The sequence below is a fragment of the Oryctolagus cuniculus genome, chromosome 7 (genome assembly GCF_051225735.1).
Source record: "Oryctolagus cuniculus isolate XC-2025 breed Fujian yellow rabbit chromosome 7, ASM5122573v1, whole genome shotgun sequence".
Lineage (NCBI taxonomy): Eukaryota > Metazoa > Chordata > Mammalia > Lagomorpha > Leporidae > Oryctolagus > Oryctolagus cuniculus.
The window spans coordinates 9642040-9668635 of record NC_142873.1 but is presented as its reverse complement, the minus strand read 5'-3'; the positions used below and the strand labels follow the sequence as shown (position 1 = coordinate 9668635).

Below are 26596 nucleotides of genomic sequence, written 5' to 3'. Positions count from 1 at the left end.
ATACTACACTGCCCACAGGCAGGCTGCTGAGAGGACTAAATAAAACACAAAAGGAAACCCCTGGCCGCTCCTGGTGAAGACAGTAGCCGCGAGGCTCAGGTCCATGCACCCCGGCTCTGCATCCTGCCCTGGGCCAGCCCCTCCCACCACTCCTTGGGGGAGGGTTGCGGGTGCACCACGGTGCCCCAAAAGCCAGAGCGAGGGATTAGCTGGGAACTGGGGGTGCGACGGGAGGGGAAGTGGGGTGTGTCTGTCTGTCAGGGCCAACGTGCTCTCTGCTGCCGGACTCAGAGCAAAGTCCCGCGCCCCTGCCCCTCCCCGGGCCACAGCTGACCACTCCACCCCCTGTGGGGCCTCTGGAAGTGGCCACAGGGCACACAGAGGTGCCCAGCACAGAGCTTGGTGGCTCGTAAGGCCACTCCGAGCGTCGGCTTCCCAGGGCAGCTGGAAGGAGCTGGACGAGGATCCTAGCGAGCCCCCCCACGCCCCCCACCCCCGCCCCGCAGGCGCTCTGCTCGCCCCTTGATTTACTGAGAACGCGCTCCACGGGCACGCGCGTGCCACCCTGCTGCCGGGACACAAAGGGCCTCCTTCCCCTGATGCGCTCACGCAGCGCCCCCTGGAGGCCGCTCCCCGACCCTGCACTGGGCACCCGGGCCCAGGCTCGGCAGGCAGGCGGCTGGGTGCTGGGACCCCGGCGAGAGGCTCGCTCCCCACCAGCCAGGCAGGGGATCTGCCACAGGGCAGGGCCGAGGAGCCTCGGGGAGAAGGGGGTACGGGCCACGCACAGTGTTCCCGTGAGCCAGCTGTCTTCCCGGAAGCTGTAGGCCCCCCGATAGCAGGTGCTGCCTGTGTCATTTCTGGGTTCAGTGTCTAGCGCCATCCGTGCTGGGGGAGGGAGGAGGGACCCAGGCGCGCCCTTACCGATCTGCAGATTTCCACACCGTGGGCGCTATCCTGTGAGCCGTGGTCGGCGCCACCGTGGAGCGCGAGGCCTCCCTGGTGAGCCCAGACAGTCTCTGCAGGTAGGCCGTGTAGAACGCCCGGGTCTCCTTGAGCCTGGGAGAGAGGAGAGCCGCGGAGGGGAGGCGGTGAGGCCGCAGGAACGGGGCTCCGGGGCGCCCACGGCAGCAGAGGGAGCAAGGCGGCTCCCCTGACACTGCCTGCTCCGTCTCCCCTGCGACATCGACATCAAGGCCCCCCGGGGCTGCATGAGCCATGGAAGACCCCTTGGCCTCCAGCCCCACGCTGAACTTCCACTGGGAAAAGCTGGGCCCAGGAACGTCTCAGTCTGGGTCCTCTGGTGCCAGGTGCTGGGTACACAGCAGCTGCAAGGGCAGGCGGCCCCCGTGGGGACAAGGTCAGCCCTGCACGTGCCCAGATGGTGGCAGGGCCGGGAGTGTGGGTGCGGGTGTGTGGGGGTGGGGTGGGGGGTGGGAAGCCGCCTGCTCACTGCAGGTACCAGGAGGTGAGGGGACGCCTGCCCCCTCCCCCAAGCCATAGGAGTCGGGTTTGTGACTTTTAACAACACAGCGTAACTAGCAACCCTGCTGGCGCCCGCCTGCTCTCGCTCTCTCTGCCAGTGGAGAGGGGCCCCGGATGGCCAGAAACGCTTCCGGGCACAAACTGCCTGCCACACACAGGCTCAGAGCCACCAGGCGGGAGGGGCGTGCGCCCAGCAGCGGTGGTGGCAGTGGCAGTGGCAGTGACGGTGACAGGCTGGCCCAGGGGAGCTGGCATCGGCGAGCACTGCTTTCCATTCCGCTGTCCTGGCCCAGTGTTTGCTGACAGCAGATGGCTGGGGAGCGGCATCGTCACAACCAATTTTCCCCTCCACCAGCTCCCTGCGAGGAGGGGACAATGCCTCTCCCCCCCACCCCGCCCCAGCCCCGCCCTGTGCCCCGGTGGCCAGCGCCGCCCCCTGGCCTCTCGGAGGGACCTGCCTGGGGCCGGGCCCCGAGGAGCGCTCCCTGGGCACTCGGGCAAGCCTGGCTCTCCCTGGCTCCCCGGCTCCTGAGACATCAATCATGTGCCCAGGGAGGGCACCCAGGCACCATCTGGCGCCATTTAACGGGCCATTCGGCAGCGGGAGCCTGACAGAGGGCTGAGCCGGCCTGATTGTCTTCTCTGGGCATGCTGGAACAGCCTATTGTCTGGCTCCTAATGAACTTTTCTGCAATTAGGAAGCCAAAGGGAGGCAGAGTCAGGCGGAGCTGAGCCCTTGCCAGGCCCGCAACCTGCCCGCGGAGGGGGGGCAGTGCCAGTCCTCAGAAGACCCTCCCCGGAGAAGGGGCATGTCTCCCAGGGTGGGCAGGGGGAGGAGGCACTCACACAGGCACGCGGGAGACAGAGCCGTTCCGAGACAGCAGGTAGCAAGACGGGAAGTCGGTGACACCGAACCTGCTCACCACGTCACTCTCGGTGTTCAGGACCCGGCGCACCGCCATGCCTTGGTGCTGGGACAGGTCCAGGGTCACCTGGGAAGACAGGAGACTGTCACACCACTGGGTGAGGGTGCCGGAGCGGAGCCCCAACTCAGCGCCCTGGGCAGGCACCAGGGTGGCAGCTGTACTCATCCCAGCTCTAAGCCTTTCTTACTGTTTTTTTTTTTTTTTTTTAAAGGATTTATTTACTTATTTGAAAGAATTAGAGAGAGAGAGAGAGACAGAGACCGAGACCTTCCATCTGCTGGTTAACTCTTCAAATGGCCTCAAGCCCGAAGCTGGGCCAGGACGAAGCGAAGTTTTGTCCAGATCCCTGGGTGCAGAGGCCCAAGCACTTGGGCCATCTTCCATTGCTTTCCTGGGTGTATTAGCAGGGAGCTGGATAGGAAGTGGAGCAGCCGGGTCCTGAACCGGTGCCCATATGGGATGGTGGCGTCCCAGGAGGCAGCTCTACCCACTACACCACAACTCTACCCGCCAGCCCCAAGTCTAAGCCTTTCACAGAGGAGACCGATGGATGGATGAGGGACTCACAGCACCAGCCACATCTGGGCAATCAGTGCCAAACACTGCCCCAGTCAGGGCCTCGGAGCTGGGAGACCGTGCGCCTGGCCTCACCAGGCCCAACCGGATGCAATTCTCTTTCCTATGCAAGCAGTCTGGAAGAGCTAAAACTGTGGGTTCACGTCTCTGTATATATGGCTAATCAGAAAAAAATATACTTATCACACGTGCTGATCCTATCTTTAGAAAGAAGAGAAATTCCGTGTCACATCCTGTATGCAGATGATCTCACGGACCCCTCACACTAGGACGGGCCGAGTCGTGTGCCACCTGCATCTGTATCCTGGCTCCATGGGGCCACGCCTCTCCACGACTCAGTCTCCATACTTGCCCAATTAATGCCAGCCACAGAGGGCCGTTGCAAGAACAGAATAGGTTAATTCTATAAAAAATGCTTGTACCAAGGCTTAGCATGTAGTAGGGTGGTGCGGTGGCTAAAGCTGCCACTTGGGCCACCCATGTTCCACATTACAGTGCCAGGTTCAAGTCCTGGCTGCTCCACGTTTCGGATCCAGTCTCCTGCAAATGCACCTGGGAGGCAGCGGCCGACGGCCCAAGTCCTTGGACTCTTGCCACTCACATGGGAGACCTGGATGGAGTTCCTGGGCTTAGCCCTGGCTGTTCCAGGCACTTGGGGGACGAGCCAGTGGATGGAAGAGGTCAGTCTTTCTCTGTATGTGTGTCACTCTGCCTTTCAAATAAATAAATCTTTTTTTTTTTAAAAAAAAAAAAGCTCTTATTTTATAGTTGAAGAACCTGAGGCTCAGAAGTAAAATTCTGTCTCCTGGACCCAAGGCTGGCGTGTGCCACAGGCGGGTCAGACTGCAGAGCCTGGGCTCTTGGCCACTCTGCTGTCCTGCCTCTCATACTGACCCTGCTAAGCATGATGCATCGACACTGGGCCCTGGCCCTGGTCCCCTGGGGCCCACACCCTTGTCCAGTCCACATCCATTCCTGTAGCAGAGCCTCCTGCCCGGGCACCATGGGCTGTGCTGAATGAGGTTTTTCAGCAGGAAAACCTCTCAGGGCCACCCTTGGGGCTCCACTGCAGCCCCACACCTGTGTCTTCGCCCTGCACCACCACCTTGGGGTGTCCCACCTCTGCAGAGCCCTGTGCCTCAGGCAAGGGGCCGGGTCCTTTTAAAGCACCTGCTACCTGCTTAGTACTGTGAAGAAAGGTTACTGTTTCTACTTTACAGACAGGGAAATGAGGCTCAACAAAGTTGAGCAGCTTGATGGAGGACAGACCCCACAGGTGCCTCACCCGGCCAGGGACCCCGACTTCCTCATGAGGGGCTGGGTCAGCTCTGATGCCCCCTTCCTCTCCAAATAGCTAATCCCGTTCTGTGGGGTGGGACGGGAAGGCGACAACACGGGCTTGGAAGCCAGCCAGACTGGGTTCAAAGCCCTGTGTTAACAAGTTACTAGAGGTGCGGTGTTGTTACGGGACCATCTTCCTGAGTGGTGATTAGCAACAATGTGTATGGACAGCGCAGTGCACGCTCCACCAACAGCGGGTGTGGGGTGTGGCTTCCCAGGAAAGGGACTACCCTGAAGGTCTTCAATGGAAACATCCAGTCTCTACACTTCCCCGCTTCTCCCAGCAGGGGTCAGGCCAGTGCCAGTAAGAAGTGGCCGAGGCGGAGCCGTGACATTAGCAGGAAAGCCTTCTGGACACAGCTCACCCAGAGCCATCCAGCTCACCTCTCGACCCAGGTAGGAGCCTTCCTTCTCGAAGATCAGGGCCAGATATTCCTTGTCGCTTCTTGCAAAAAAGCCATCGATCTCCTTCATCCTGCAAGACACAATCCTGGCGGTCACTCTCCCCAGCCAGCAACGCGACAGAGTGGGCACAGCCTCCGGGCTCCCGTGGCTCCCTCCACCAGCACCAGGTAGGGGCACAGCAACCTTTGGTCTCCAAGGACGCTGCCGGTACCTCACCCTGTTCCTCAGCTGACCCGCTGTCTGTGTTGTGTTTTAGGTATTTTTTTCCTGTCTCTTTTAAAGGAGTCCGGAGTGAGCAGGAGGCGGGGCCGGAGAGGGACGCTTGGAGACCGGGTGTCTCCCCCTTCTGGGCAAGGCCCGGGCTTAGCACATGTGGTCTTTATTGGTCCCCTGGGAGACTGTGATTAGAACTCATCAGAGATGAGTTCAAGTGTGCAGAGGCGCCAGCTGGAGGCCTGCCTCTCCCGCTCAGGCCTGGGAAAGGCGCCGAGGAACCAGGAGGAACCAGGAGGCCCGGGACCGGCCATCTGGGAGCTCAGCCAGCCTCGCTTTAGGGACCCCCGAGGCCCAGGTGCAAATAAATAGAAAGGCAAGTTTTAATGTCTCAGCAAATCAGAGGATTAATCTCTAATTAACCTATATATTGTTTTAAAAATTTTCTGGGGCCGGTGCTCTGGCGTAGCGGGTTAAGCTGCTGTCAGCAGTGGCGGCATCCCATAGGGGCACTGGTTCGAGTCCTGGCTGCTCCTCTTCCCATCCAGTGCCCTGCTCATGCTGGGAAATCAGTGGAAGATGGCCCAAGTCCTTGGACCCTCCCTTGCACTCACGTGGGAGCCCCGGATGAAACTCCTGGCTCCTGGCTTCAGCCAGCTCCAGCCGCAGCCATTGTGGCCATTTGGGGAGTGAACCAGCGGATGGAAGACCTCTTTCTCTGTCTCTCCCTCTCTCTCTATAATTCTGACTTTCAGATAAACAAATAAATAAATAAACCTCAAAGTTCCAACAGAAAATAACGTGGAAGCGATTTGCTTCCTTCCTTGGCTACAGCCAGCCCACCGTCACACACGCTTCAGGGGCCAGCAGGAGAGTGCGCGGCAGAAGGGAGACTGTACCTCCTTTCTCCCTCAGCCTGGGACCCCGCTTCCCTCTGCAGGACCTGGTGACACGGCAGCAGCCACCTCCGAACAGGTGCAACACGGGCGGATGCTGGAGCCCAGGCAAGTGACAGCGCACTTGGAGGTGCTGGGTGGGGTGGGGGCGGGCGGGGGCCTGAGTGTACAGGTGGCAGCCCCTCAGATCACTTTCCCACACCTGCCTGGGGTGGGGGGGCTTCTCAGCTCCTGAGACCTTCACTGAGTTCTAGGCAGGGCTCCTTTGAGGAGTCCCTGCAGGACATGGACTTGATTTTTCCCAGAAGTGTCCCTGGAGCCGGGCAACAGCGCGTCCTGAGTTCTCCTCCAGACGTGGAGGACCTGGTGTTTTTCATCCGTCTCCCTCTCTGGGGGACCTTGGGCAAAACACCATTCACCTCACTGTCCTATTTTCCCAGGCAAGGGGCATGGGGAAGCTGGCCTGGCTGGGGCACATAGGACGTGGCCAGTGCACCTGCTGCTGGACAGCACAGGGAGCTGAGGGCCCCGCCTCCACCAGCACAATTCAGGAAACAACCCAGACAGGGTCCTGCCCTTTCCCTCTCATCCTCCTTTTCTCCTCCCCGGGCCCATTCTGACCATCAGTGGCCTTCCTGGGTCAGACGGCGTGAACTCTCGCTGTAGCCCCAAACACCCCTGAGGTGGGGGCTGCAGCAAGTGGGACATGAACCTGAACCTGCTTGGCCTTCCCGCCTGGCTGCACAGGGCCTTGCACCTACCAGCCAGCTCCAGGAGCAGAAGGCCCCTGGGCCAGGACCTGTAGCCAGAGGGAGCCTGGCACCAGCCTCATTCGCTCCCAAGGCCCTGGGCCCTGCCGCAAAGGCAGCAGGAAGAATTGACACTCATTCCCCACCCTGGGGTGCCAACCACCCCTCAGCCCAGGCCTGGAACCCTGGCCCATAGTGCACCAAGCCCGCCCCAGCCCAGAATACCTGGCAGGCTCCAAGGGAGGGCAGGCCGTGGGCCACGTGTCACGGTGGGTCTCCAGGGCGTCGATGAGCCTCTCCCGCAGCGTCGGCACGTCGGCCCCGGCCACTGGGAAGGCAAAACGGGCGCAGGGGGTGTCGGGAGACGACCCAGCGCTCAGCCACGCGCCAGTCCCTCCGTGTCACCTTAGGGGGCTGTGTCCGCTCTGGGCAGGAGGGCTGTTCTGGGAACACAGCGCCCCCACCCCTCACCCTGACACCTGCAAAGCTTTTCAGAGGAGATAAGGCAGGCTGGCCCTCACCCACACCCGTGTGGACCCTGCTGGCGCCAGGGCTCCTTTCCACCGCCACCCTGCCCAACCCGGCAGAAACCCGAGTGGGAAAGGGAGACAGGTCCAACAGGACAAGCAGAGCCCAGACACCCACCTGGCAGCGTGGTTCCTGAGCCATCCTTGGAAAACGCCTTGAAGAACTGCAGGCAGACACATGGAGTCAGTGGAGGGGAGAGACGTGGATGCGGTCACCACCACGAAACAGCGCGCGGCTTCTTCACCTGACACTTGGCAACAGGGGCCCAGACCCGGACCCCCTGCCTACTGTCCTCGCATCCAGTGCCTCCTGACGGCTGTGGACCCTTCCCCCACCAGAACCTGCAGCAGCCGCCCCCAGGCACTACTGGACGCGGACTTTTATTATAAAGCGCCAGTGTGTGGTGCGTGGCTGCTGAGAGACACGTGCTATACACGGGGAAAAAGGACCACTGCTGCGGACACATCCCGCGGGAAACGTCAGCTTCCTGCCTGCCTCTTTCCACGTCTTGGAAAAATGGGCTTCAACTCCCATGTCTCCGTTCCCAGCAACTCCCCCCCTGCCTGGCAAAGCAGATGCACTCCACAAGGGAGTTGTCTCCAGCCACGCCCCCTCCAGGGCTGAGCTGTGGGGGGAAGCAAGCCTGCTTCTGGGCCCAATTCGACCCATCGCTTTTGTCCTCTCTGGCCATGTACACAACACCCCAGGCCTAGTCTGTCACCTCCTTGGGGTGAGAGGACAGAGGGACCAGAGGACAGGGCCTTGCACTCTGTGTTTCCGCCTGGGCTGCCGCTGCCTGAGCTCTCCTGGCTCAGGGGGAACTGGCTGGGTAGAGGCTGAGGCTGGGAGTGGCCCCGCACTTCAGGGCTATTTTGCTACCTGGGGCCTCCCCTCCACAGCATGGCGATTTGCCTCCTCCCACGTGCGTGGCTGAGAGTGAGCCCTGAGGTCTGGCAGACCTGCGCCTAGCTCTGCTATACTCATGCTGTGTGACCTGAGGCTGCTCATCAACCTCTCTGAGCCCTAATGTTCTCCTCTTGAAGATGAGGATGACGCCTGCCGTGAAGACTGCTGGGAGGATTCCCTCCCTGCCTCTGAGGGTTTAGCAAAGGACCCGGTGTGTGCAGCAATCGGAAGATGCTGACCGCCTCATCGCCACCGCCCTCTTCAGAACTGGAACCTCACACGGAGCCTCTCCATCAGCCACCAGCTCACCCACAGCCGAGCTGGTGCCAGCATCTAAAAGGGGCTGGACATGTGGCATGGCGGTCAGGGCGCTCTGGGGATGCCCGCACCCCTGTGGGTGTGTGGGTTTGAGTTCCAGCTCTGCTCCTAACTCCAGCTTCCTGCTAGCGTGCGCCCTGGGAGGCAGCAGGTGGTCGCTCGAGCGGATGGGTCCCGGCCACTCACAGGGGAGACCCAGACTGAATTCCCAGCCGCTGGCTGTGGTAGGCATCTGGGGAATGAACTCGTGGATGGGAGAGCTGTGTGTGTGTGCGTGTGTGTGTGTGTGTGTGTGTGTCTTTGAAATAAACAAATTTTAAAAACATGTTTAAAGAAACTGGCATTACCTGCCCCGGAAGGCACCTCCCTGGACCCCAGCTGAGCTGCCACGGGAGCCTGGAGTTGCACCAGGAGCCCACGGCGGGGGTGGGGGGGCACAGGAACTCCCACTTCCCCGCCGTGCCCATCTACCGTCTCCAACCCTCACCAGCTGAGCCCCGCCTCCCAGGAACTTTCCCCTACCCAGCAATCCCCGCCATCACTTCCCCCTTCCTACAAACAGGCTCTAGCCCCCCCCCCCGCCCCGCCTCTCCATCGGAAGAGAAAGGGCAGAAGGGAAGGAGGAGGAGAACAAAGACGGGCCTCACCCCTCTCCAGCTGTGCCACTTCCCTTCCGTCCCACCCGCCCCACTCATCTGCTCCCAGCACCCTGGCCCCAGCTCCCGCCCCACAGGCTGAACCCGTCCCCAGAACCCTGCCTGGTCCGCCTGCCCGAGGCTGTTCCTGCCCGCTGCCCCTCCAAGGCCAGCCGTTAGTGGCCTGTTTCCTCGTGCGGAGCTCTCCTCCACGTCACCACCCTCCCCTGGCTGACAGCGAGCAGCCCTCTGGGCCACCCCTGCCTACATCCTGGCCTCACCCTCGATTTCTCCCGTGCCCACTGTCCTGGCCACATCCGCCCAAGGCTCTCCTGCAGCCACACCTAGGATGGTGACCCTCTTCTGCTCTAAAAATCCTTGAAGGCACCGTCGCCAAGGAGGAGCCCAAGCTGCGGCGTGTCGCCACCGGTGCGTGAACCAAGGGACCAAGGACAACCCTGTGGATGCCCCTTTGCCACAGCTGCCTGCTTTGTTCAGATGATTCGCACCCAGAACCCTCCACACCCTGGTTCATCCCGGCCGCCTCCACCCAGGTGTCAGGGCGCACCGCCCCGCCACCCCACATGCGAGACTGACTCACCCTCCCTAGCCCGCTTCTCCACCTGTGCCGCCTCCCGCCCCCACAGCCCCCTCATGGGAGGGGGGGCGGAGGTTCTGTGACTCTGACCTTTAGTGATACAACAGCCCTCACCTTTCCCACTTCCTGCCTTGCACCTGACCTGGACAGCTGCGTCCGCCCCTAGAGGTGCTCCCTTCAGGTGCCCTGAGATTCTTTTTTTTTTTTCTTTTTTTTTAACAGGCAGAGTGGATAGTGAGAGAGAGAGACAGAGAGAAAGGTCTTTCTTTTTTGCCGTTGGTTCACCCTCCAATGGCCACCGCGGTCGGCGCACCACGCTGATCCGATTGCAGGAGCCAGGAGCCAGGTGCTTCTCCTGGTCGCCCATGGGGTGCAGGGCCCAAGCACTTGGGCCATCCTCCACTGCACTCCCGGGCCACAGCAGAGAGCTGGTCTGGAAGAGGAGCAACCAGGACAGAATCTGGCGCCCTGACCGGGACTAGAACTCGGTGTGACGGCGCCGCTAGGCGGAGGATTAGCCTAGTGAGCCGCGGCGCCAGCCTCCCTGAGATTCTAACTCGCGGCTTCTGTCCTGTCTTGCTCCTCCTCCCATCTCTCCAATGCCCCCGAATGAGGTCGGAACTCACTGCATTTGAGGCCTGCTGGGATCCGAGCCCCAGATTACCTTTCCACTGCCCCGCTACTGCCCACGCTGCAGACACAGGGCACTTCAGGCTGAACTGTACAAGCGGCTGCCAGCCCCTTCCCCACCCGGAGGCGCAGGTGGTGGTGGGGGTCTGACCCTGCAGGACTCAACAGACATCCGCCAGCTGGCTGGGGAATCTCTGTCTTTGATCATCCTGGGCGCTCAGGGGGAAATCTAGTCAGGGCGCGTTTCTGCCCTCTTCTTAAAACACATCCTGAGAAAGCCCGCGGTGGAGGCGGGCGCCGGCCCAAGAGGAAGCACGGCTTCTGAGCCTGCAGGAGCGAGCCTTCTCACCATGGGAGCAATTGGCGCCGGGCCCTCTCCTCTCATGCCTTACTCCTGGAAGCCCTCCAGCCTCTGCCCAGGCGGCGCAAGGCAGGTTGCTACGCATCTAAGGGACGGCTGCCCAGGGAACACGCGGTGACCAGCGGTGCCACTGAAGTCAAGCTTTCACATCAAAGCTTAAGGGAGCCGGCGCCGCGGCTCACTAGGCTAATCCTCCACCTTGCAGCACCGGCACACCAGGTTCTAGTCCCTGTCGGGGCGCCGGATTCTGTCCCGGTTGCCCCCCTTCCAGGCCAGCTCTCTGCTGTGGCCCGGGAGTGCAGTGGAGGATGGCCCAAATGCTTGGGCCCTGCACCCCATGGGAGACCAGGAGAAGTACCTGGCTCCTGGCTTCGGATCAGCGGGGTGCGCTGGCTGCAGAGGCCATTGGAGGGTGAACCAACGGCAAAGGAAGACCTTTCTTCTCTCACTGTCCACTCTGCCTGTCAAAAAAAAATTAAAAAAAAAAAAAAAGCTTAAGGGAAGTCTGCAGACGGGGGATGGGGAGCCCAGAGGAACCCCTCTGCTGCGGGCAGACAGGTGGACGAGGCGGAGAAGGGGCTGCCAGCTGGGCACTCGGCACGTGCGCCAGGCCTGGGGCGTCTCCGGTGATGCTGTGCGCATCGCTGGGCAGCCGGCACGCTTCCACTCGGGGCACACTGCCGAGAAAGCAGCAGCCACAGGCGAGGGAGCAAACGGACATTTACCAAACCCCAGCCTACGTCATGCTGGCCAGATGCTATCACCCCACTTTTCAGACCAGGAAGCTGAGGCCCACGGCTGTGAAGTGACACAGTTAAACCCCCATCCTTCTCCACGGAACCTCGCAAAGGGATGAGACCCGGCCTCTCCCACCCCAGTGCTTGCCTCGGTCCAGCCCAGCCTCCGGGCACCGAGGGGCCTGCGCCATTCTTCACCAAGGGGCAATCCCCTGCCGAGGTGTGCAGCCTCCAGGGCTGCGCGGCCCCTCCCTGCCGAGCCTTGTTTTCGCCCGGCCGGGGCCCCAGCTCCAGTCTGACGGGACCTGGCCCGGTGTTTGCTAAACAGGCTGGGTTGGTGGAAGCTCACTGTTTGCTCACGGTGGCAAGGAGCAGGCAGAGGAAAAGGACAGTGACAGAGGTCATCGGGGTGGCTTGTCCCCGCGACACCAGCAGCAGCAGCACTGTCTCCTCCCCCTGCCACGCGGGTGTTCTAGGCAGGTAAGAGCCGGGGCTGGCCCTCCAGGGTCTGCCTGCTTTCTAGGGAGCCCCGCCTCCATGCCTACAGGCTCTGCAGCTCTCAGTGGGGCGGGTGGGCGGCTCCAGAGTTCTGGAATCCGTCTGCGTGGTGTTTGCCAAACACTACCAGGAAGCCTGGAAGCAGGCTGCAGAATGAATTTTGGTGAACCGCAGCTGGTATTTTTTTTTTTTTTTAAGAAATGAACAAAACAGAAAATACCAGCGCGTACTGCGCTTAGAACAAATACTGTTTTCTGAGACTTGTGTTTTGGCAATGCTGGGTACAAACCTACTTTGGGTTCGGGTTGTAATATGAGCCCTGCTTGCTGCAGCTCCCAGAGAAAACACACAGGATCAGAGGCCCCCACACCCCGCCTTGCCTCGGGACAGAGACCCTGGGGGCAGCTTGAAGCACTTGACCCTGAGCGCTTCACTTGGCCGAAACCGAGCTACAGGTTCCTCGGGAGAGGCGGGGGAGGCCTTGCCAGGAGGAAGCCATGACGCCAGTCTCTGGGGACAGATGACGTTTGGACTGGCCTGGCCAGGTAGGCCCAGCCCGTCTGGAGGCAGGAGAAGGCCAAGGAGAGTAGGGCAGGGCCCTCCCAGACCAGCTGGGCGGTTACGCACATGACGAGTCACTTGCGGCATGCAGGCTGCGTGCGCTGCGTGACTCCTGGGTGCACAGGGGCCCTGCACTGCCACCTGCCTGGGTTGCCGCCCTCACAGCCCCCAGGGCCCCGCCTCTCCTGGGCAGAAATGGAAAGCCCAGGTGCCAGGCCCTGCAGAGCGCGGGCCACTGTGCTGACGCAGAGCACTGCCTGGGGAACTCAGCTTCCGGTACCACCATGCCGGTTTGCCTACAGCTTCCCCTGAGGGCGGCTGGCCCTGCTCAGCTCCATTTCAAGATTCCCAGTTACGCATCTTGGGGCTGAGGACTGGGCCAGGGCTGGCCGGGAGGGCTCTGACTGTAAAGGAAGGGCCGAGAAGCACTAAACAGTGTGGTAGCCGCTGTTGGCTGCCCTGTGCCCCAGCCTGGGCTGGCCTCAGCTAAGCCAGACAGTGTAGGAAGGGCGTCCTGTTGGGCTGGGGAGCCCCCGGAATCCAGCAGCGTGTCACTGGACTCCAGGAAGTGACACGTGGAGTTAGAGCCACACTCCGCTGCACAGGCAGGGGCCGTGCGGGGGCCGCGCGCGGGGGCCGTGCCTTCCAGACGAATGCCGTTGGGGTAATCAGGCTGTTCCGGTCCATGCTTTGGAACTTGAGGTCCCTGAGCTCAGAGATATCATGTTCTGGGGACAATACGTGGCATTTCGGCTCTGAAAGGCATTTCCTGCTTATTCCTATGGGCTGGGAAGGAGACTGCTTTTCTTGATGGTATTCAGGCAGGAGGGGTGTACTGCGTGTCATCGGAGGTTGGGTAGAGGATCTGGCGTCTCTCATGTGGAAGAAAACCCGCAGGATTCCAGCCCGGTCTGGGCGCTGGCACCACCCTCCCTGTGGCCATAGCCCTCTCGCTGCCATGTGAGGGCCTTGGACTTTGCTCAGATGCCCCGGGGTGGGCAGAGAGCTCGGGCCACTTGCCACCAGTGCCTGGGGGACAGAGCCCTCAAGCCCTGGCTGTGATGACCCCCATGCCGTGCCAGGGAGCCCTGGCACCTCAGGCCTGGGCACTTCTACCCTGACGGGTCGCTTCTGAGCTCCTGGGGTTCATAGCCCTTGGCTGGTGAGGGGGAGCCCACCAGTGTCCCTGGGGTCCTGTCCGGAGCACCGATAGGCCCGTGGGGTCTATTATTGTCCAGGGATGGGTCAGCACCTGAATCCAGGTTTTCAAAGAGTAAGGTCAGACCTCTAGGGCTTGGAGGTCAGCCAGGAGAACAGAAGGAGACCCTGCCTGGGTGTTCTCCCCGGCCCATGGCTGAAAGTCGAACAGCTGAGCCCCGGCCCCACACAGCCCCACGGGGTCAGTTCCCTTAGCCCGGGAGGATTTTTCCAAACCAGACAAACCTCGATCTTCCTGCCTCTGCCATGGCTGTTTGGTCAAGCCGGGGCTGGGACCGAAACCGGTCAGGCTCAGAAGCACGGGCACCCCACAGAGCTGTGCCCACCCCACATACCCTCACAGTCGGGAAGCCAGGAATGTTGAAGTCTCTGCACACCGCACTGTTGGTCTCGTCGGCGCAGTCCAGGGCGGCGAGATTCAGCGCTGGTCTCCAATCTGAAAGGACAACACCCTGGGGTAAGAAACGGGGCGGGGGGGGGGGCACACCCCCAGGCAACGCCCACCTGCCCTACCCCCGCAGCTCTTCTGAGCTAGGGCACCCCTTCCTCAGAAAGTCTGTACTAGCCCCAGGGCTGGTGTCACGGTATCGCGAATTAAGCATCCCATACCAGAGCGCCACTTAGAATCTCAGCTGCTCTGCTTCCGATCCAGCTCCCTGCTAATGTGCCTGGGAGAGCAGCACAAGGTGGCCCAAGTACATGGACACCTGCACCAGAGACCCGGATGGAGCTCCTAGCTCCCGGCTTCAGCCTGCTGTGGAGGCTGAACCAGCGGATGGAAGATCTCTGTCTCATTTTGCCTTTCACATAAATAAAAAATTTAAAAATATTTTTAAAAAATGGGGGTATGTGCCGTGCTTTGGACGCAGTTAAACAAGCACAAGTAATGTTGCCTTGTAATGGTATCTGTGTTCTCCCACTGCTCTGCGGGGTGGCGGGTGAGGGCGGGGCTGGGGGCTGAAAGAGATGAGAGAGGAAGTTGCCCCGCCTCCCCCAAGCTCTGGTGTGGCCTCCACCCTGCAGCCCTCCAGGAGGCGGTCAATTCTTGAAGGGTGGGGGGCAGGCATGCATGGGGGTGGGATGACCTCCCCAGTGGACCCCGGGGGGGATTCTAGGCCAGGTGTACTGGCAATCAGCCCTCCTTGGATGGCGGGGCAGAGGGTTTGGGGGATTGGGTCCCGCGCCAGATGTGGAGGCAGGAAATCCAGGGGAGGAAGACGAAGGCACCTGGAATCCAGGAGCCGCAGGGAAAGAAGCTTCGAGGCCTGAGGTTGGCAGTGGATCAGCACGGCTCCCCCAACCAGCCCAGGCCCCTCTCCGCTGGGGCTTTCTGGCAGGGAGACCAACGGCACAGGCCAGGACTTGGGAAGCAGAAGGCAACTGGCAAACCAGGTGGGTGTGACGCCAGGTCGGGGGCCCCCGGAGCACCCGCCAAGGTTCTGGCCTACAGAAAGCGGGCCCCGGCTGGAAGGCAAGACCTACAAGACCCACGTGAAGCCACACCAGCTGTGATACCGGACCCCTGGACCACGGCACGGGCCTCACAGGAAATTGAGTCCAGGGAACAGGAAACACAGCAGGAAGGCCAGGGAGGGAGCAGCCAGGCCATGCGGGGCTCTGGGAGACCAGGCTCCCAGGGGAGGGGAGGCCGGGACAGATAGGGGCAGAGAGGGGCCAGGGCTGTCCCCATCTCAGCTTGGGGCCCCGGGCAGCCCTGGGACACACGCGCAACTCCAGCAGGACCCAGGGGTGGGGATTTCACAGGCAGCCCACCCTGTACCCACCCTGACATAGCTGGATAAGGCGCCCGTCAACCAGCCAGGACATAGCACTATTTCATAAGGCCTGAGAGCCCAGGCAGACTCCATGCCCAAGGCAGGAATGGCAGGCTTACTGCCACGAGACAGAGGCGGGGAGAGCCAAGCTAACTCTGCCCCACCCCGCAGAGGAAAGCCACACAGGAAGCTGCACACAGGAAGCCTCCCCACCCGCCCCTTGCTTGCTGGCAGTCTGTCCAGGCCACTGGAGCTAAGGGAGCCTGCAGGGGAGCGAGCCGGGAAGGGTTAGGGAGTGCATGGAAGTGTTTAACAGAGACGGACTCTAAAGAGGCCCTCAGCAGAGACAGGCGAGCCACATCCCAGCACTCCGTCTTCCCAACTTGCCCAAACCTCGGCCTCGCCAGGCCCCTCCCCTGGCCCGTAAGGGCAGCCACTTAAGCTGGCCCAAACACTGCAAGCTGGTGGTGAGCCGCCGCACAAAGAGAGGTGCAGTCGGGGCCTGCTCCGATGCCCGGGGCCACCCCGCTCCTGCCCCCACCTGCACCCCTTGGCAGGGGCAGCACCAGGCAGCCCGCCCACACGCGCATCTGCTCATCCTAACTGCCACTACCTCCGTCATTCTCCCTCCCATCCCCTGCCCGGCCTCCCTGCCTTGTCCTGCCTTGGCTGGGGCACCTGGTTCCTTGCCCCCAGGAGTTCTAATGTGCTCCGTGGACCCGACTGTCACCTTCCATCACTGTTCTTTGGTGGCTCCCCTTGCCTTTGGGAGAATCTCCAGGCATCGGCAATTCCTCCCCTGGCCCGGCCACCCTTGGAGGCCACACAGGGCTCTCTCCCATTTCCAGACCACGCCCCAGAAGAAAGGGTCTCCACAGCGCCCCTCCCCCCCCCCACTCAACCTGGGCATCAGGCGCAATTCAGGTTGGACAGCGCTTCCTCCAGGAAGAGCCACTTCACAGGCCCCGGGGCTCAGGGACCTGGCTCACCATCCTGCCCATCGACAGACGTCATGGTGCCTTCCCGTGCTCACCGCCTAGCATCCCCATTCCCCAACACGTGACAGGTGCTCAGCTCATGTTTGTAGAATTACATCACTGACCCGGGCCAGGGCCGGCCCTCAGCAGCGCTCAGCCTCGGCCCTCCCTCAGGTCCCCGTGCAGGGGGAGGCGAGGTAAAAGCCGACCCCCTGTGATGGCAGGCATGAGGGGTAAAGCAAGACCAGAGGAGTACAGACTTCCACAGTGGGTCCTGGGCAAGAGCAGCCCAGCACCCCAAGGGAAGACCAGGCGCGGAAGGAAAGTATAGGTCCCTCTGCCAGTGCGCGCCGTCAGGTATGAGCACAGGCAGAGGGTCTCTCGGGGCCACTCGGCAGGGGACGGAGGACCACACCTGCTCCTCTCCAGGCCAGTGTTGGAGGCCAGTGAGGCACAGAGACTCTGGGTGGGACGGCTCAGGAACGGGAGGCTGGCGTTCAGGGAGCAGCAGGGCCCACCCTCACCTGACTCCACCATCACAGAAGGAGGAAGCAGGCCGAGCTTGTCCAAACCCCACTTCCTCTTCCTGCACCTCACCAGGGTCAGGGTGTCACCTTTCTATGGGTGTTGTCTGCTCCGATTACAAAACGGTTTTGTTTTCTAGTTGAAGATGCTTCAACTGGAAGGGCCTAGACCGAGCTCCTGCTGAGGTGGTATCAGCAGATGCGCTGAGAGTTTATCCTATACCCAATCTATCCAGGTTAGTGCTCCCCACAACACTATCAGGAGAGCAAGTGGGCATTTATCTCTAAACCTGCTCTCCTTGGCTGTGTGATACAGCGATTAGATAGCTGGGCCCAACGCACACAGACCTGGGACCCGAACCCAAGATCTGAGCCTCTGCCCAAGTCTCAGGAGGGCTCTGGCCTGCACAGTGAGTCACTCTATCAGCTTCCGGGGACACGCTATCAGCTTCTATTAGCTTCTATCAGCTTCCGAGCCACTCTATCAGCTTCCAGGGCACTCAGGAAGGGGGGGTGGGTTGGCAGCGGAGGACGGGGGAAGCGATGCTTGGTAGCTATCTCTGCCTGCCTCTCTCTCGTTTTGAGTCCCTGTGCACTCACCAGACCGGCCCAGCCCCAGGGGCAGGCGGAAGTGGAGGCTGGGGCCAGTGGGATGCTGGGAAAGTCCTGACCAAGGACTTGATGAGCCATGGACTGACCCGGGTCGCTGTGGCCCTGACCACTCATCACCCCAGGACGTCACAGCTCTACAGGAGGCCACTGATGTGACCGGGGCTCCTGCACCAGGCCTGAGAGACTGGCCAAGAAGCAGTCACTCCCACGGCCGCGTTGAAGTGAGTCTCGTGGATCTGACCTTGTGGGAACCCGGGAGACAGAGAGGGAGAGAGAAGACAGCCGGATCGACCAGCAGGCCAGCTGCAGCCTGCATGATCAGGAAGTCTCCGCTTCTTTAACCTTTACAAGGAAAGTGACTTTGAAATGGCCCGTCTACTTTTTGTTCCTGCTCAGCTACACCAATCAATCCGAAAATCAGGTTACAGCCATCCGCGATCTTCACGCGAAACTTGCTTTCATTTTGCCTTTGCAGAGTTCCGCTCGCTGCCAACAGGGCCCTGATGACACTGCTGGTGCCCCCTGCTCCCGAGACCCCTGGAGGCACACAGAGAGGGGCTTCCTGAGGTCCCTCCTCTTCCTCTGCTCTTCCTGTCCTGAGCCCCATTCTGTCTGGCTTTCAAATTCGGAGTCAGCATGTGCTGGGAGGGGACCCTTTTCGGTTCTGCAGTACCCTATGAGTCACCGGCAAGAATGACAAAAACCAGGACTGGGTCTTGCAGGGAGGCCTCGGGCGTCCGGCTGGGTCACACAGAAACTGCCGGTGAAGGGCAGTCCCTGCAGGGGTGAGGCTGGCTCTCGGGGGGATGGGGATCATCGGCCGAGCTGGACAAGATGACCTCAGAGCCAAAGCCACCGTCTGACTGCGAGGCACTGGTCAGGCGTGTGGGAGCTATTAAAGCACTCGCCACCGAAAACTTAAGACGCCCGTGTAAGCTCAGGCAGCAAAGGGACACTGGGAAAGGATCTTGGGGCACTGTCAGGCAGGAAGTCAGAAATTAGTCCATGTGTGTGTGAGACAGGCCTGAAGACCAGCACCCACTGCGGAAGCCCCAGAAGCCCCCCATCTGGCACTCCAAAGTCCTGCCCAGACCCTGATGACCTCCCAGGTGGTCCCAGCCCTTCCCCCCAAGGAAAGCTCCCAGAATTCTCTCCTCAGGACCAAAGGGGTTACCTGATAACATGGGGCAGCAAAACCTTCACAGAGCCCTAAGGGAAGCCCCCCTACTCTGCCGGGGTCCAGCAAATCTGGGGAGGAATTTTGCTAATTTTCAGCCAACAAACCCTCCCTCCAGGACTCCCCATCCTTTGTCCTGGAGGAGAGGGGGAGGTGGGTAAACAGACTCCCCTAAAAACCTAGGGAGTCCAAACGGATGGCGCCCCCAGCCCTCTGCTCTCTGCTGAGCCGCCCGCCTGGCCTGCCCAGGTGTACTCTCTCCATCCAACCACGCAACCTCGCTCTCCCCAGCCCCAGTGACTGGGCGCCCTCTCTCTGTCCCTTCATCCTGACGGGTGCCCTGTTCCCAATAAAGCCTTACCACTCTGCGCTGTCTCACACCTGAATTCTTTCTTGCTGAAGACTCTTGCTTCCATCTGTGGTGCCTCCCTCGCAGCCTTTATCTCCTCTCTGACAGACCAGACCAAAGGGGAAATCAATTGCCCAAAAGCACTCCACCTTCCAGCTATGCCTGCCTTTACAAAGGTAAGAATTAAGCCCCTGGTTCGGCCCTGCTGCAAAGCAGCCTCAGGTTAGGCTGCAGCCGGCACCGCTGTGCTGATCCGAAGCCAGGAGCCAGGTGCTTCTCCTGGTCTCCCATGCTGGTGCACGGCCCAAGCACTTGGGCCATTCTCCACTGCACTCCTGGGCCACAGCAGAGAGCTGGACTGGAAGAGGAGCAACTGGGACAGAATCCGGCGCACCGACCGGGACTAGAACCCAGTGTGCCGGCGCCACAGGCGGAGGATTAGCCTATTGAGCCGTGGCGCCGGCCAACATTATTGTATTTTAAGAAGCATATTTAAGGGGCTGGCATTGTGGCATAGCAGGTAAAGCCACTGTCTGTGACATATAGGCATCGGTTCACGTCCCAGCTGCTCCACTTCCGATCCACCTCCCTGCTTAATGCACCTGGGAAAGCAGTAGATGCCCCGAGTACTTGGGCCCGTGCACCCATGTGGGAGACCTGGATGAAACTCCTGGCTCCTGGCTCCTGGCCATTGTGGCCATTTGGGGAGTGAACCAATGGATGGAAGATTGGTCTCTGTCTCTCTCTCTCTCTCTCTCCCTCTTTCTCTGAAACTCTGACTTCCAAATAAATAAATAAATATTTAAAAATAAAATGAGGCCCTGGGGCAGACATTTGGTATAACGTGGGATACCTACATCCCCTATCAGCGTGCCTGGGTTTGGGCTCCAGCTCTGCTTCCGATTCTAGCTTCCTGTTAATGTGCACCTTTTGGGGGGGAGGTGGCTACAGATAATGGCCCAAGTACTTGGGTTCCTGCCACCCAAGTGGGAGACCTGGATTGAGTTCTAGGTACCTGGCTTCAGCCTGGCTCAGCCCCACAAGCTGCAGACATTTAGGGAGTGAAGCAGTGGACAGAAGATCTTTCTTGGGGCGGGGGCTGTGGCCTGCAGTGCCGGCATCCCATATGGGTGACAGACAGTTCAGTCCCAGCTGCTCCACTTCCGATCCAGCTCTCTGCTATGGCCTGAGAAGGCAGTAGAAGATGGCCCAAGTGCTTGGAGCCCTGCACCCACACGAGAGACCCAGAAGAAGCTCCTGGCTCCTGGCTTTGGCTCTGCTCAGCTCCGGCCATATGGAGAGTGAACCAGTGGATGGAAGACCTCTCTCTGTGTGTGGCTCTACCTTTCTCTGTAACTCAAATAAAATAAATCTTTTTTTTTTTTTAAAAATACCTCTTTCTTTCTCCATATATGTGTGTGTCTCTCTTTATCTTTCAAATAAATTTTAAACAATACATTTAAAACTGCAAGGAGGGCCCCAAATTAGGCCTATGAACCAAAGATGCCTACGCATGTACAGAAGCTTCTAAGATTTCAAAAAAAGTTATTCTCTCTCTTAAAAGACCCTTTATAAAAGGCAAATTAAAAACTTAAGCAGGTAGCTGAGAAAAGAATTGAATCCACTAACCTTCTGGCTCAGCGACCAACCACACCCCACCACCCCCACCACACACAGCAGGGGAGAAGCACAGCAGATAGCAGGTGCTGGCCCTCAACCAAGGGCACCCCCACCACACACAGCAGGGGAGAAGCACACCAGATAGCAGGTGCTGGCCCTCTGGCCCAGCCCTGTTGCTTCCTTTCAGAGCCGTGTGGGAGTCTGGACACAGAAATGCTCTCTCTTTGCCCTATTCATTAACAGACCCCACCCTGAGCCCGACCGTGCAGTGAGCAAGCGGGCGCCGGCTGGGGCCTTGCCATCTGCTGCAGTGTTGCCCTTTAACCGGTGACGGGACAAGGGCCCAAGGGGACCCAGCCCGGGCTCCTGTCCTGCTTGTGTCGCAAGGCTGTATTCAGTAGGGGTCGGGAGCCTTGGGAGTGAGTGTCTCTGCTGGCTGAAAGGCCGCCCTCCCTCCATGGCCGGACACCACCAGGAGGCCAGCAAGGCTCTGTCCAGCACTGTTCTTGGGGAAAACAGAAATCCATTGCAATGGCTGCCTTGGGCGGAGGATTTGTACTTCCCAAGTATACAGGCAACGAGAGAGGGGAGGCTGGGGACAGGAAAAGCCCAGACAGCTGTGAGTGTTGGGGGAGAGGGGGGCTCCTGCTGCTGCTGTCCCAGGTAACAGCCCCTCCCGGGCCCAAGTCTCCGGAACTTCTCCAGACCCGGAATTGGCCTATCCATGCCCAGCTCCTCGGGGCCATGCGGTCACCATCATGTCCTTCCTGCCTCCTGGTTGAAGGCTCTGGGCAGTGAGGTCATGGGACGGATGAAACCCCCTCCCTACCCCCGGGCCTGGCTGACACCTACATCTGAGTCAGGAGGCTCTCTGCACCTGCACAAGTTTCCACGGCCCACATCCCCACTTGGAAGCCCGGGAGGCTCAGGCCACCGGCCACCCCGAGTGTTCCGTGGGCTCCCATGCCGGATCAGGCTGTTGCTGGGTGTGCCAGGGATACAAGGAGGAGGCATCATGTGTGCCCTGGAGGAGAAAGGGGGCCAAACCAGCACTCCCCGCTGTCGTGCACACACGCCCGCCTCCCAAGTCTCATCCCCACGGCTCGGCACGTGTCGTTCTCCCCCTCGCCGGCCCTCTGCCAGGCTCCGGACAGCAGGAAAGAATGGGGTCAACAGTGGCTTGGGTATTTTCTCAGGTAAAGATTACACACAACAAAGGCCCTTACTTAGCAAAGCACTGGCATAAGGCAAATGTCATGAGTGACTGCCTGAATGAAGGCCTTCGGTGACCAGATCAGTCCTCCCTGCCTCTCCCCGTCCCTGAATTCCTACCACAAGAAATGGCTTAGCCACTCCTTTGGCCCTCTTCAAACACAGCTTCCCCACGGTTGCCAAGTTTCCTGCTGTGGGCAGCTCAATTTCCTAGCTGTAATATAAACACTGCTTTGGCACTCAATAAATATTTGCAGAATGATTAGCCAGTGAATAGTGATGAAGGTCTACACTGGACTCCTGGTGGGACAATGGGAGTAGGGGGGGATGACGGGGGCAGGCCAGGTCAAGCTCTCTGCCCCCCCTCCCTTGGGCAGCAACTGGCCCCAGGAACCTACCACCCAAGTTGTAGAAGAAAGGAGACCTATCCAGTCAGATTAGATGCCTGCAGCCAGCTGGGCAGGATTGCAAAATTCCCTTCTTCTCCCCCCCCACCCCCCCCACCCCCCGCCCGAGACACCTGAACCATTAGCCCAGGGCATGTGCCAGGCTCACACAGCCCAGGGTGCTGGGAACGCAGCCCCGGTCTAGGCCACAGCCAGGCGTTTTCAGCCCACAGTGGGGTGAGACCAGCCCTAGCCTCTGAGCACAGCCTGGCGAGGAAACACCCCTTAGGGTAGGAGCAGAGGACATTTTGCACTTCCGGCCGGTACCAGACTGTGCCTCCCCTGACCGTGACCCTGACTCAGGGCCACCCACCTCCGAGCCTCACCGGAGACCTCATCTCCACGTCCATCTCCCAGCTCCTATGCACCCCGGTTCATCTCTGGACCTTGCGCCTTCCACTGTCTTTCACGGTCAGGTTTCTGCTTTTACTTTTCCGGGAGAGACTCACTCCACGCACGGGAGAGAGGCCGACCGCTTCCGAAAGTGGCAATCACCGCCAAGAGGCAGGCGGGGCCGGCATCTGGATGTGCAGTTCAGAGGAAAACTCTGGGTTGCGAGGAGTCCAAACACCTGAGTCAGCTGGAAACTAATCTTTGCCCTGACCTGCGTCCAAACGCAGCCAGCACAGACCTCTTTGAGTGTGTCCTCCGACACTGCCGCCCTGTGCTCTGTACCTTGGCCCACGTCTTCCTTCCTCCTGCCCTGGCCAGATGTGAGTGTGAGGGCTGCTGGGAGACGGCACATTTGGACGATGGCGATGGCGCCAAGGAGGTATGCACGCCCATGTGAAATGCAGGTTGCAGAGGGGTTTTTAAGTTTTGTTCAGAAAAGTTTTTCCAGGGGGCTGGTGCGGTGGCACAGCTAGTTAGGCTGCTGTCTGTGACACCAGCATCCCATATGAGCGCAGGTTCAAGTCCTGGCTGCAGCTCCCTGCTAATGTGCCTGGGTAAACAGCAGAAGATGGCCCAAGTGCCTGGGCTCCTGCCACCCATGCGGGAGACCCAAATGGAGTTCCAGGCCCGTGGCTTCAGCCTAGCCCAGTCCCAGCCATGACAGCCATTTAGGGAGTGAACCAGCAGATAGAAGATATCTCTCTGCTCTGTGTCTTTCCCCGACTTTCTGTAACTCTTTCAAATAAACAAATACATTTTTTTTAAAAAAGAAATTTCCAGGAGCCGGTGTAGTGGCTAAGCAGGGTGCCAGTTCAAATCCTTACTGCTCCAGTTCCCATCCAGCTCCTTGCTCATGTGCCTGGGAAAATAGCAGAAGGTGGCCCAAGTGCTTGGGCCCCTGGCTTTAGCCTGGCCCAGGCCTGCCTGCTGCATTCATTTGGGGAGTGAAGCAGCAGATGGAAAACTTACTCTGTCTCTTCCTCTGTCACTCTGTCTTTCAAACAAATGAATACATAAATCTTTAAAAAAATAAATAAATAAAAAGGCCTTTTCTGGGCCCACACCCACGACAACCTACACAGGGCTCCGTCTAGCCACTTCGGTCACCGCCCTGCAAGCACACCAGGAGACACAGCCTCCTTTCCAGTTCTCCTTTCTCTCGAAAGACGCCTGTTCCGGAAGATGCCCGTGGCTCTCGCTCAATGACCTGGCACCACAATCTGGATGTAGCTGCCAGGGGCGGCGGATCGGCAGCACCACTCCTGCCCAATGGGAGCTGTGAGGTGCCTGTGTCCAGGGCTCATCAGTGAGGTGTCGGTAAACATTTCTTACTGTTGTTAGCCAGGCATGGCGCAATGCTCACGTATCTGTAATAGGGTACACCTGCAAAACTCAATCCCTCTCTCTCCCCATATACTTCGGTGGTTTCTTGTCCCGTTACCCCTCAGGCTGCTCTTAAATGAATGGCGGGCTCACAACCCATGGCCCCTAGCTATGCAGGACGAAGGGTTTTCGTGGCCAGACCAGTGAGTGGGCACCTGAAGCCGAACCATTTCGGGTCTAAGAGCGAGCATGAACTAAGACACAGTCAGACTGAGCTGGCCCAGAAACTGGGGAGCTGGAAGGCCGGGTTTGCAAGGAGCAGCCTGAGCCAAGTGCAGAGCTGTGTGGACCGGCCCCGGGGTGGAGACAGGTGGTAGGGGAGGCAGGATGCGGCCAGGGTCCGGGGCGAGAGGAAGGGGACTGCCCACAAGGCCGGACACGAGCCACGAGGACCCCTCCGAGGGGTGGGGGCCCAGGGGGCGCAGGGCAAGCAGTGTAGGGCGCACAGGGCCGGGAGGCAAAGCTGAGGTTGGGAGGAGGGGCGGGAGTGAGGACGGTGCGGGGTGCGGGGAGGAGGAGGGGGCCAGGTGCGGAGGAATGTGGGGCGCGGGGGTAGCGGCCCCTGCCGGGCAGGTGGCGGGGCGGCGCGGCTGCTCACCTTTGACGTCGCGGGCGAGCGCCTTCCACGTCGGGGCGAAGGCGATGCAGTGGCCGCACCAGGAGGCGAAGAACTCCACGGCCCAGGCGCTGCGGGAGCCCCGCACGGCGCCACGCAGCGTGTCCGCCTGCAGCAGCGTCAGCGGGTCGGAGGGCGAGTAGAGCGCCGATCGCGGGGCCGCCAGGGCGCCGGGCGCCGCGAGCAGCAGCAGCAGCGGCAGCAGCGGCCCCGAGCGGCGGCCGCACCTCCTCATCCTCGGCGGCTGCGCCCACCACCGCGCGCAAGTTTGGGACCGGTCGGTGCCGGGGCGGTGCCGCGGCTCCTCGGGCCTCAGCCCGCGGGGCGGAGCCACGTGGCCCCGCCCCGGCCCCGCCCCCAGCGCGGCCCCGCCCCTCGCTGGGGCGGGCCCGGGCGCCTCCCGAAGCCGGCGTGCGGTTTGCGCGCTGAGCCGCGCTCGCCGGCTTCCCGCCCTCAAGACCCCGGGGGGCTGGGAACGTGGGCGTCTGGGAGCCCCCCACCAAGCCCCACACGAAAGGAGCCAGGCGCCCGCCCGAGAGTGCCGCGGGGACTCGGGGAGGACATTTGGCCTCTCGCGGCCCCCGTATCCAACGGGAGGGGAGTCCGTTGGACTCGGGGGTAGCGGTTCCCGCGTTTCCAGGGGACCCCGCCGACGATGGGACGGGGTGACTTGCAGTCGGAGGCAGAGAAGAGGGGCGCGTGGCAGGGTAGTGGCCGATAACGTGGCGGCCAGAGCCGTCAGGTGCACGCGCCCGCCCCTCCCGAGGCGCCAGCGACCGGGGTGGGGGGGCCTCTGCAGACCGGCCACCCCCGGGGTGTTGGTAGGGGGCTTCCTCCCGTCGGGACCCCCGCCGCCGTCCGCCGCTTCGGCCCCTCTCGCGTGTGGTGCTCGGGGGAGCAAGGTGCGAGTGGATTTTCCTGCTCAGACTTGTCCGCTTCCCCGGGGCCAGACGTCTGGGTGGAGGCCCAAGGGCCGGAGCTGCCGCAGGTGCCAGGAATGAGGCGAGGACACAGAGGCCGGGGGCGGGGGGCTTTGGGTTCCGGTGGTGCAGATCGGATGGCAGTGACTACGCAATGAAGAAACTCGCGTTTGGGTGGGATCGAGGTGGGGGGGCTGTTTTGGACAGGGTGGTCAGGGACAAGCCCACCTCTCATTACCGGAGACCTATGCATGCATGGTGTCTACATAAAGTCACACACAATTCCTATCTTGTTATTTCTAAAATGTGTATGTTTATAATAACCTGGAATGCAACATTTTTTCTTGTTTTTTTTTTTTTTCCTTTTTAAATTCTATTTATTTATTTGAAAGGCAGAAAGAGAGAGAGGTCTTCCATCCAGTGGTTCACTCCCCAAATGGCCACAATGGCCAGAGCTGGGCCAGGGCTGGGCCAGGCGGAAGCCAGGAGCTTCTTCCAGGTCTCCTACGTGGGTGCAGGGGCCCAAGCACCTGGCCCTTCTTCCACTGCTTTCCCAGGCCATTAGCAGGGAGATGGGTCAGAAGTGGAGCAGCCAGGACTCCACAAACGGTGCCCATGGGGATGCCAGCCCTGCAAGCGGAGGCTTAGCCGAGCCGCAGCGCCAGCCCAAGGCCACGTGGTCAAGTCCCTGGGTTCTGAGATGTGTGCTGGAATGTGGTGGCTGGGAGGGTAGATGGTCGCTGGCCCCCTGGCTTCCTCCTCCTCCTACGTACCCCAGCTCCACCCCAGACTTCAGAGCCTTGTGCCCATACCTGTGCCACCCCAGGCTGCACATCTGAGCCGCGTTCACACGGCCTACAGATAGCCACCTCTTGACCACGCATCGGCTCCTCAAGGGGCCAGACACTGGGGAGAAAGGCCCGTGGGGACTCGTGCAGACCCGTTGTCGCTGGGGCAGTGAGTGCTAGGTCTCAGGTGCCCACAGTCTGCTCAAGGAAGGGGTGAGAGCAG

The 26596-nt window shown here is 60.6% G+C and overlaps 1 protein-coding gene and 1 long non-coding RNA gene across 2 annotated transcripts in view; one reads left to right on the top strand and one right to left on the bottom strand.

The window, feature by feature from the left end:
- QSOX1 (quiescin sulfhydryl oxidase 1) overlaps positions 1-24988 on the bottom strand; it is a 35016-nt gene extending 10028 nt beyond the window's left edge. Inside the window, exons 1-7 of the mRNA XM_002715011.6 lie at positions 24648-24988; positions 13917-14017; positions 7237-7282; positions 6817-6919; positions 4713-4803; positions 2332-2477; positions 925-1059 (exon numbers count right to left, since the gene is read on the bottom strand). Of these exons, the coding sequence (XP_002715057.2) occupies positions 925-1059; positions 2332-2477; positions 4713-4803; positions 6817-6919; positions 7237-7282; positions 13917-14017; positions 24648-24900 (875 nt within the window). The 5' untranslated portion in view covers positions 24901-24988. The remainder of the gene's footprint in view (positions 1-924; positions 1060-2331; positions 2478-4712; positions 4804-6816; positions 6920-7236; positions 7283-13916; positions 14018-24647) is intronic.
- LOC149125285 (uncharacterized) lies at positions 13922-14421 on the top strand. Its single transcript, XR_016210354.1, has 2 exons — positions 13922-14038; positions 14234-14421. It is a non-coding gene; the product is annotated as an uncharacterized LOC149125285 (long non-coding RNA).
- Positions 24989-26596: the final 1608 nt, after the last annotated feature.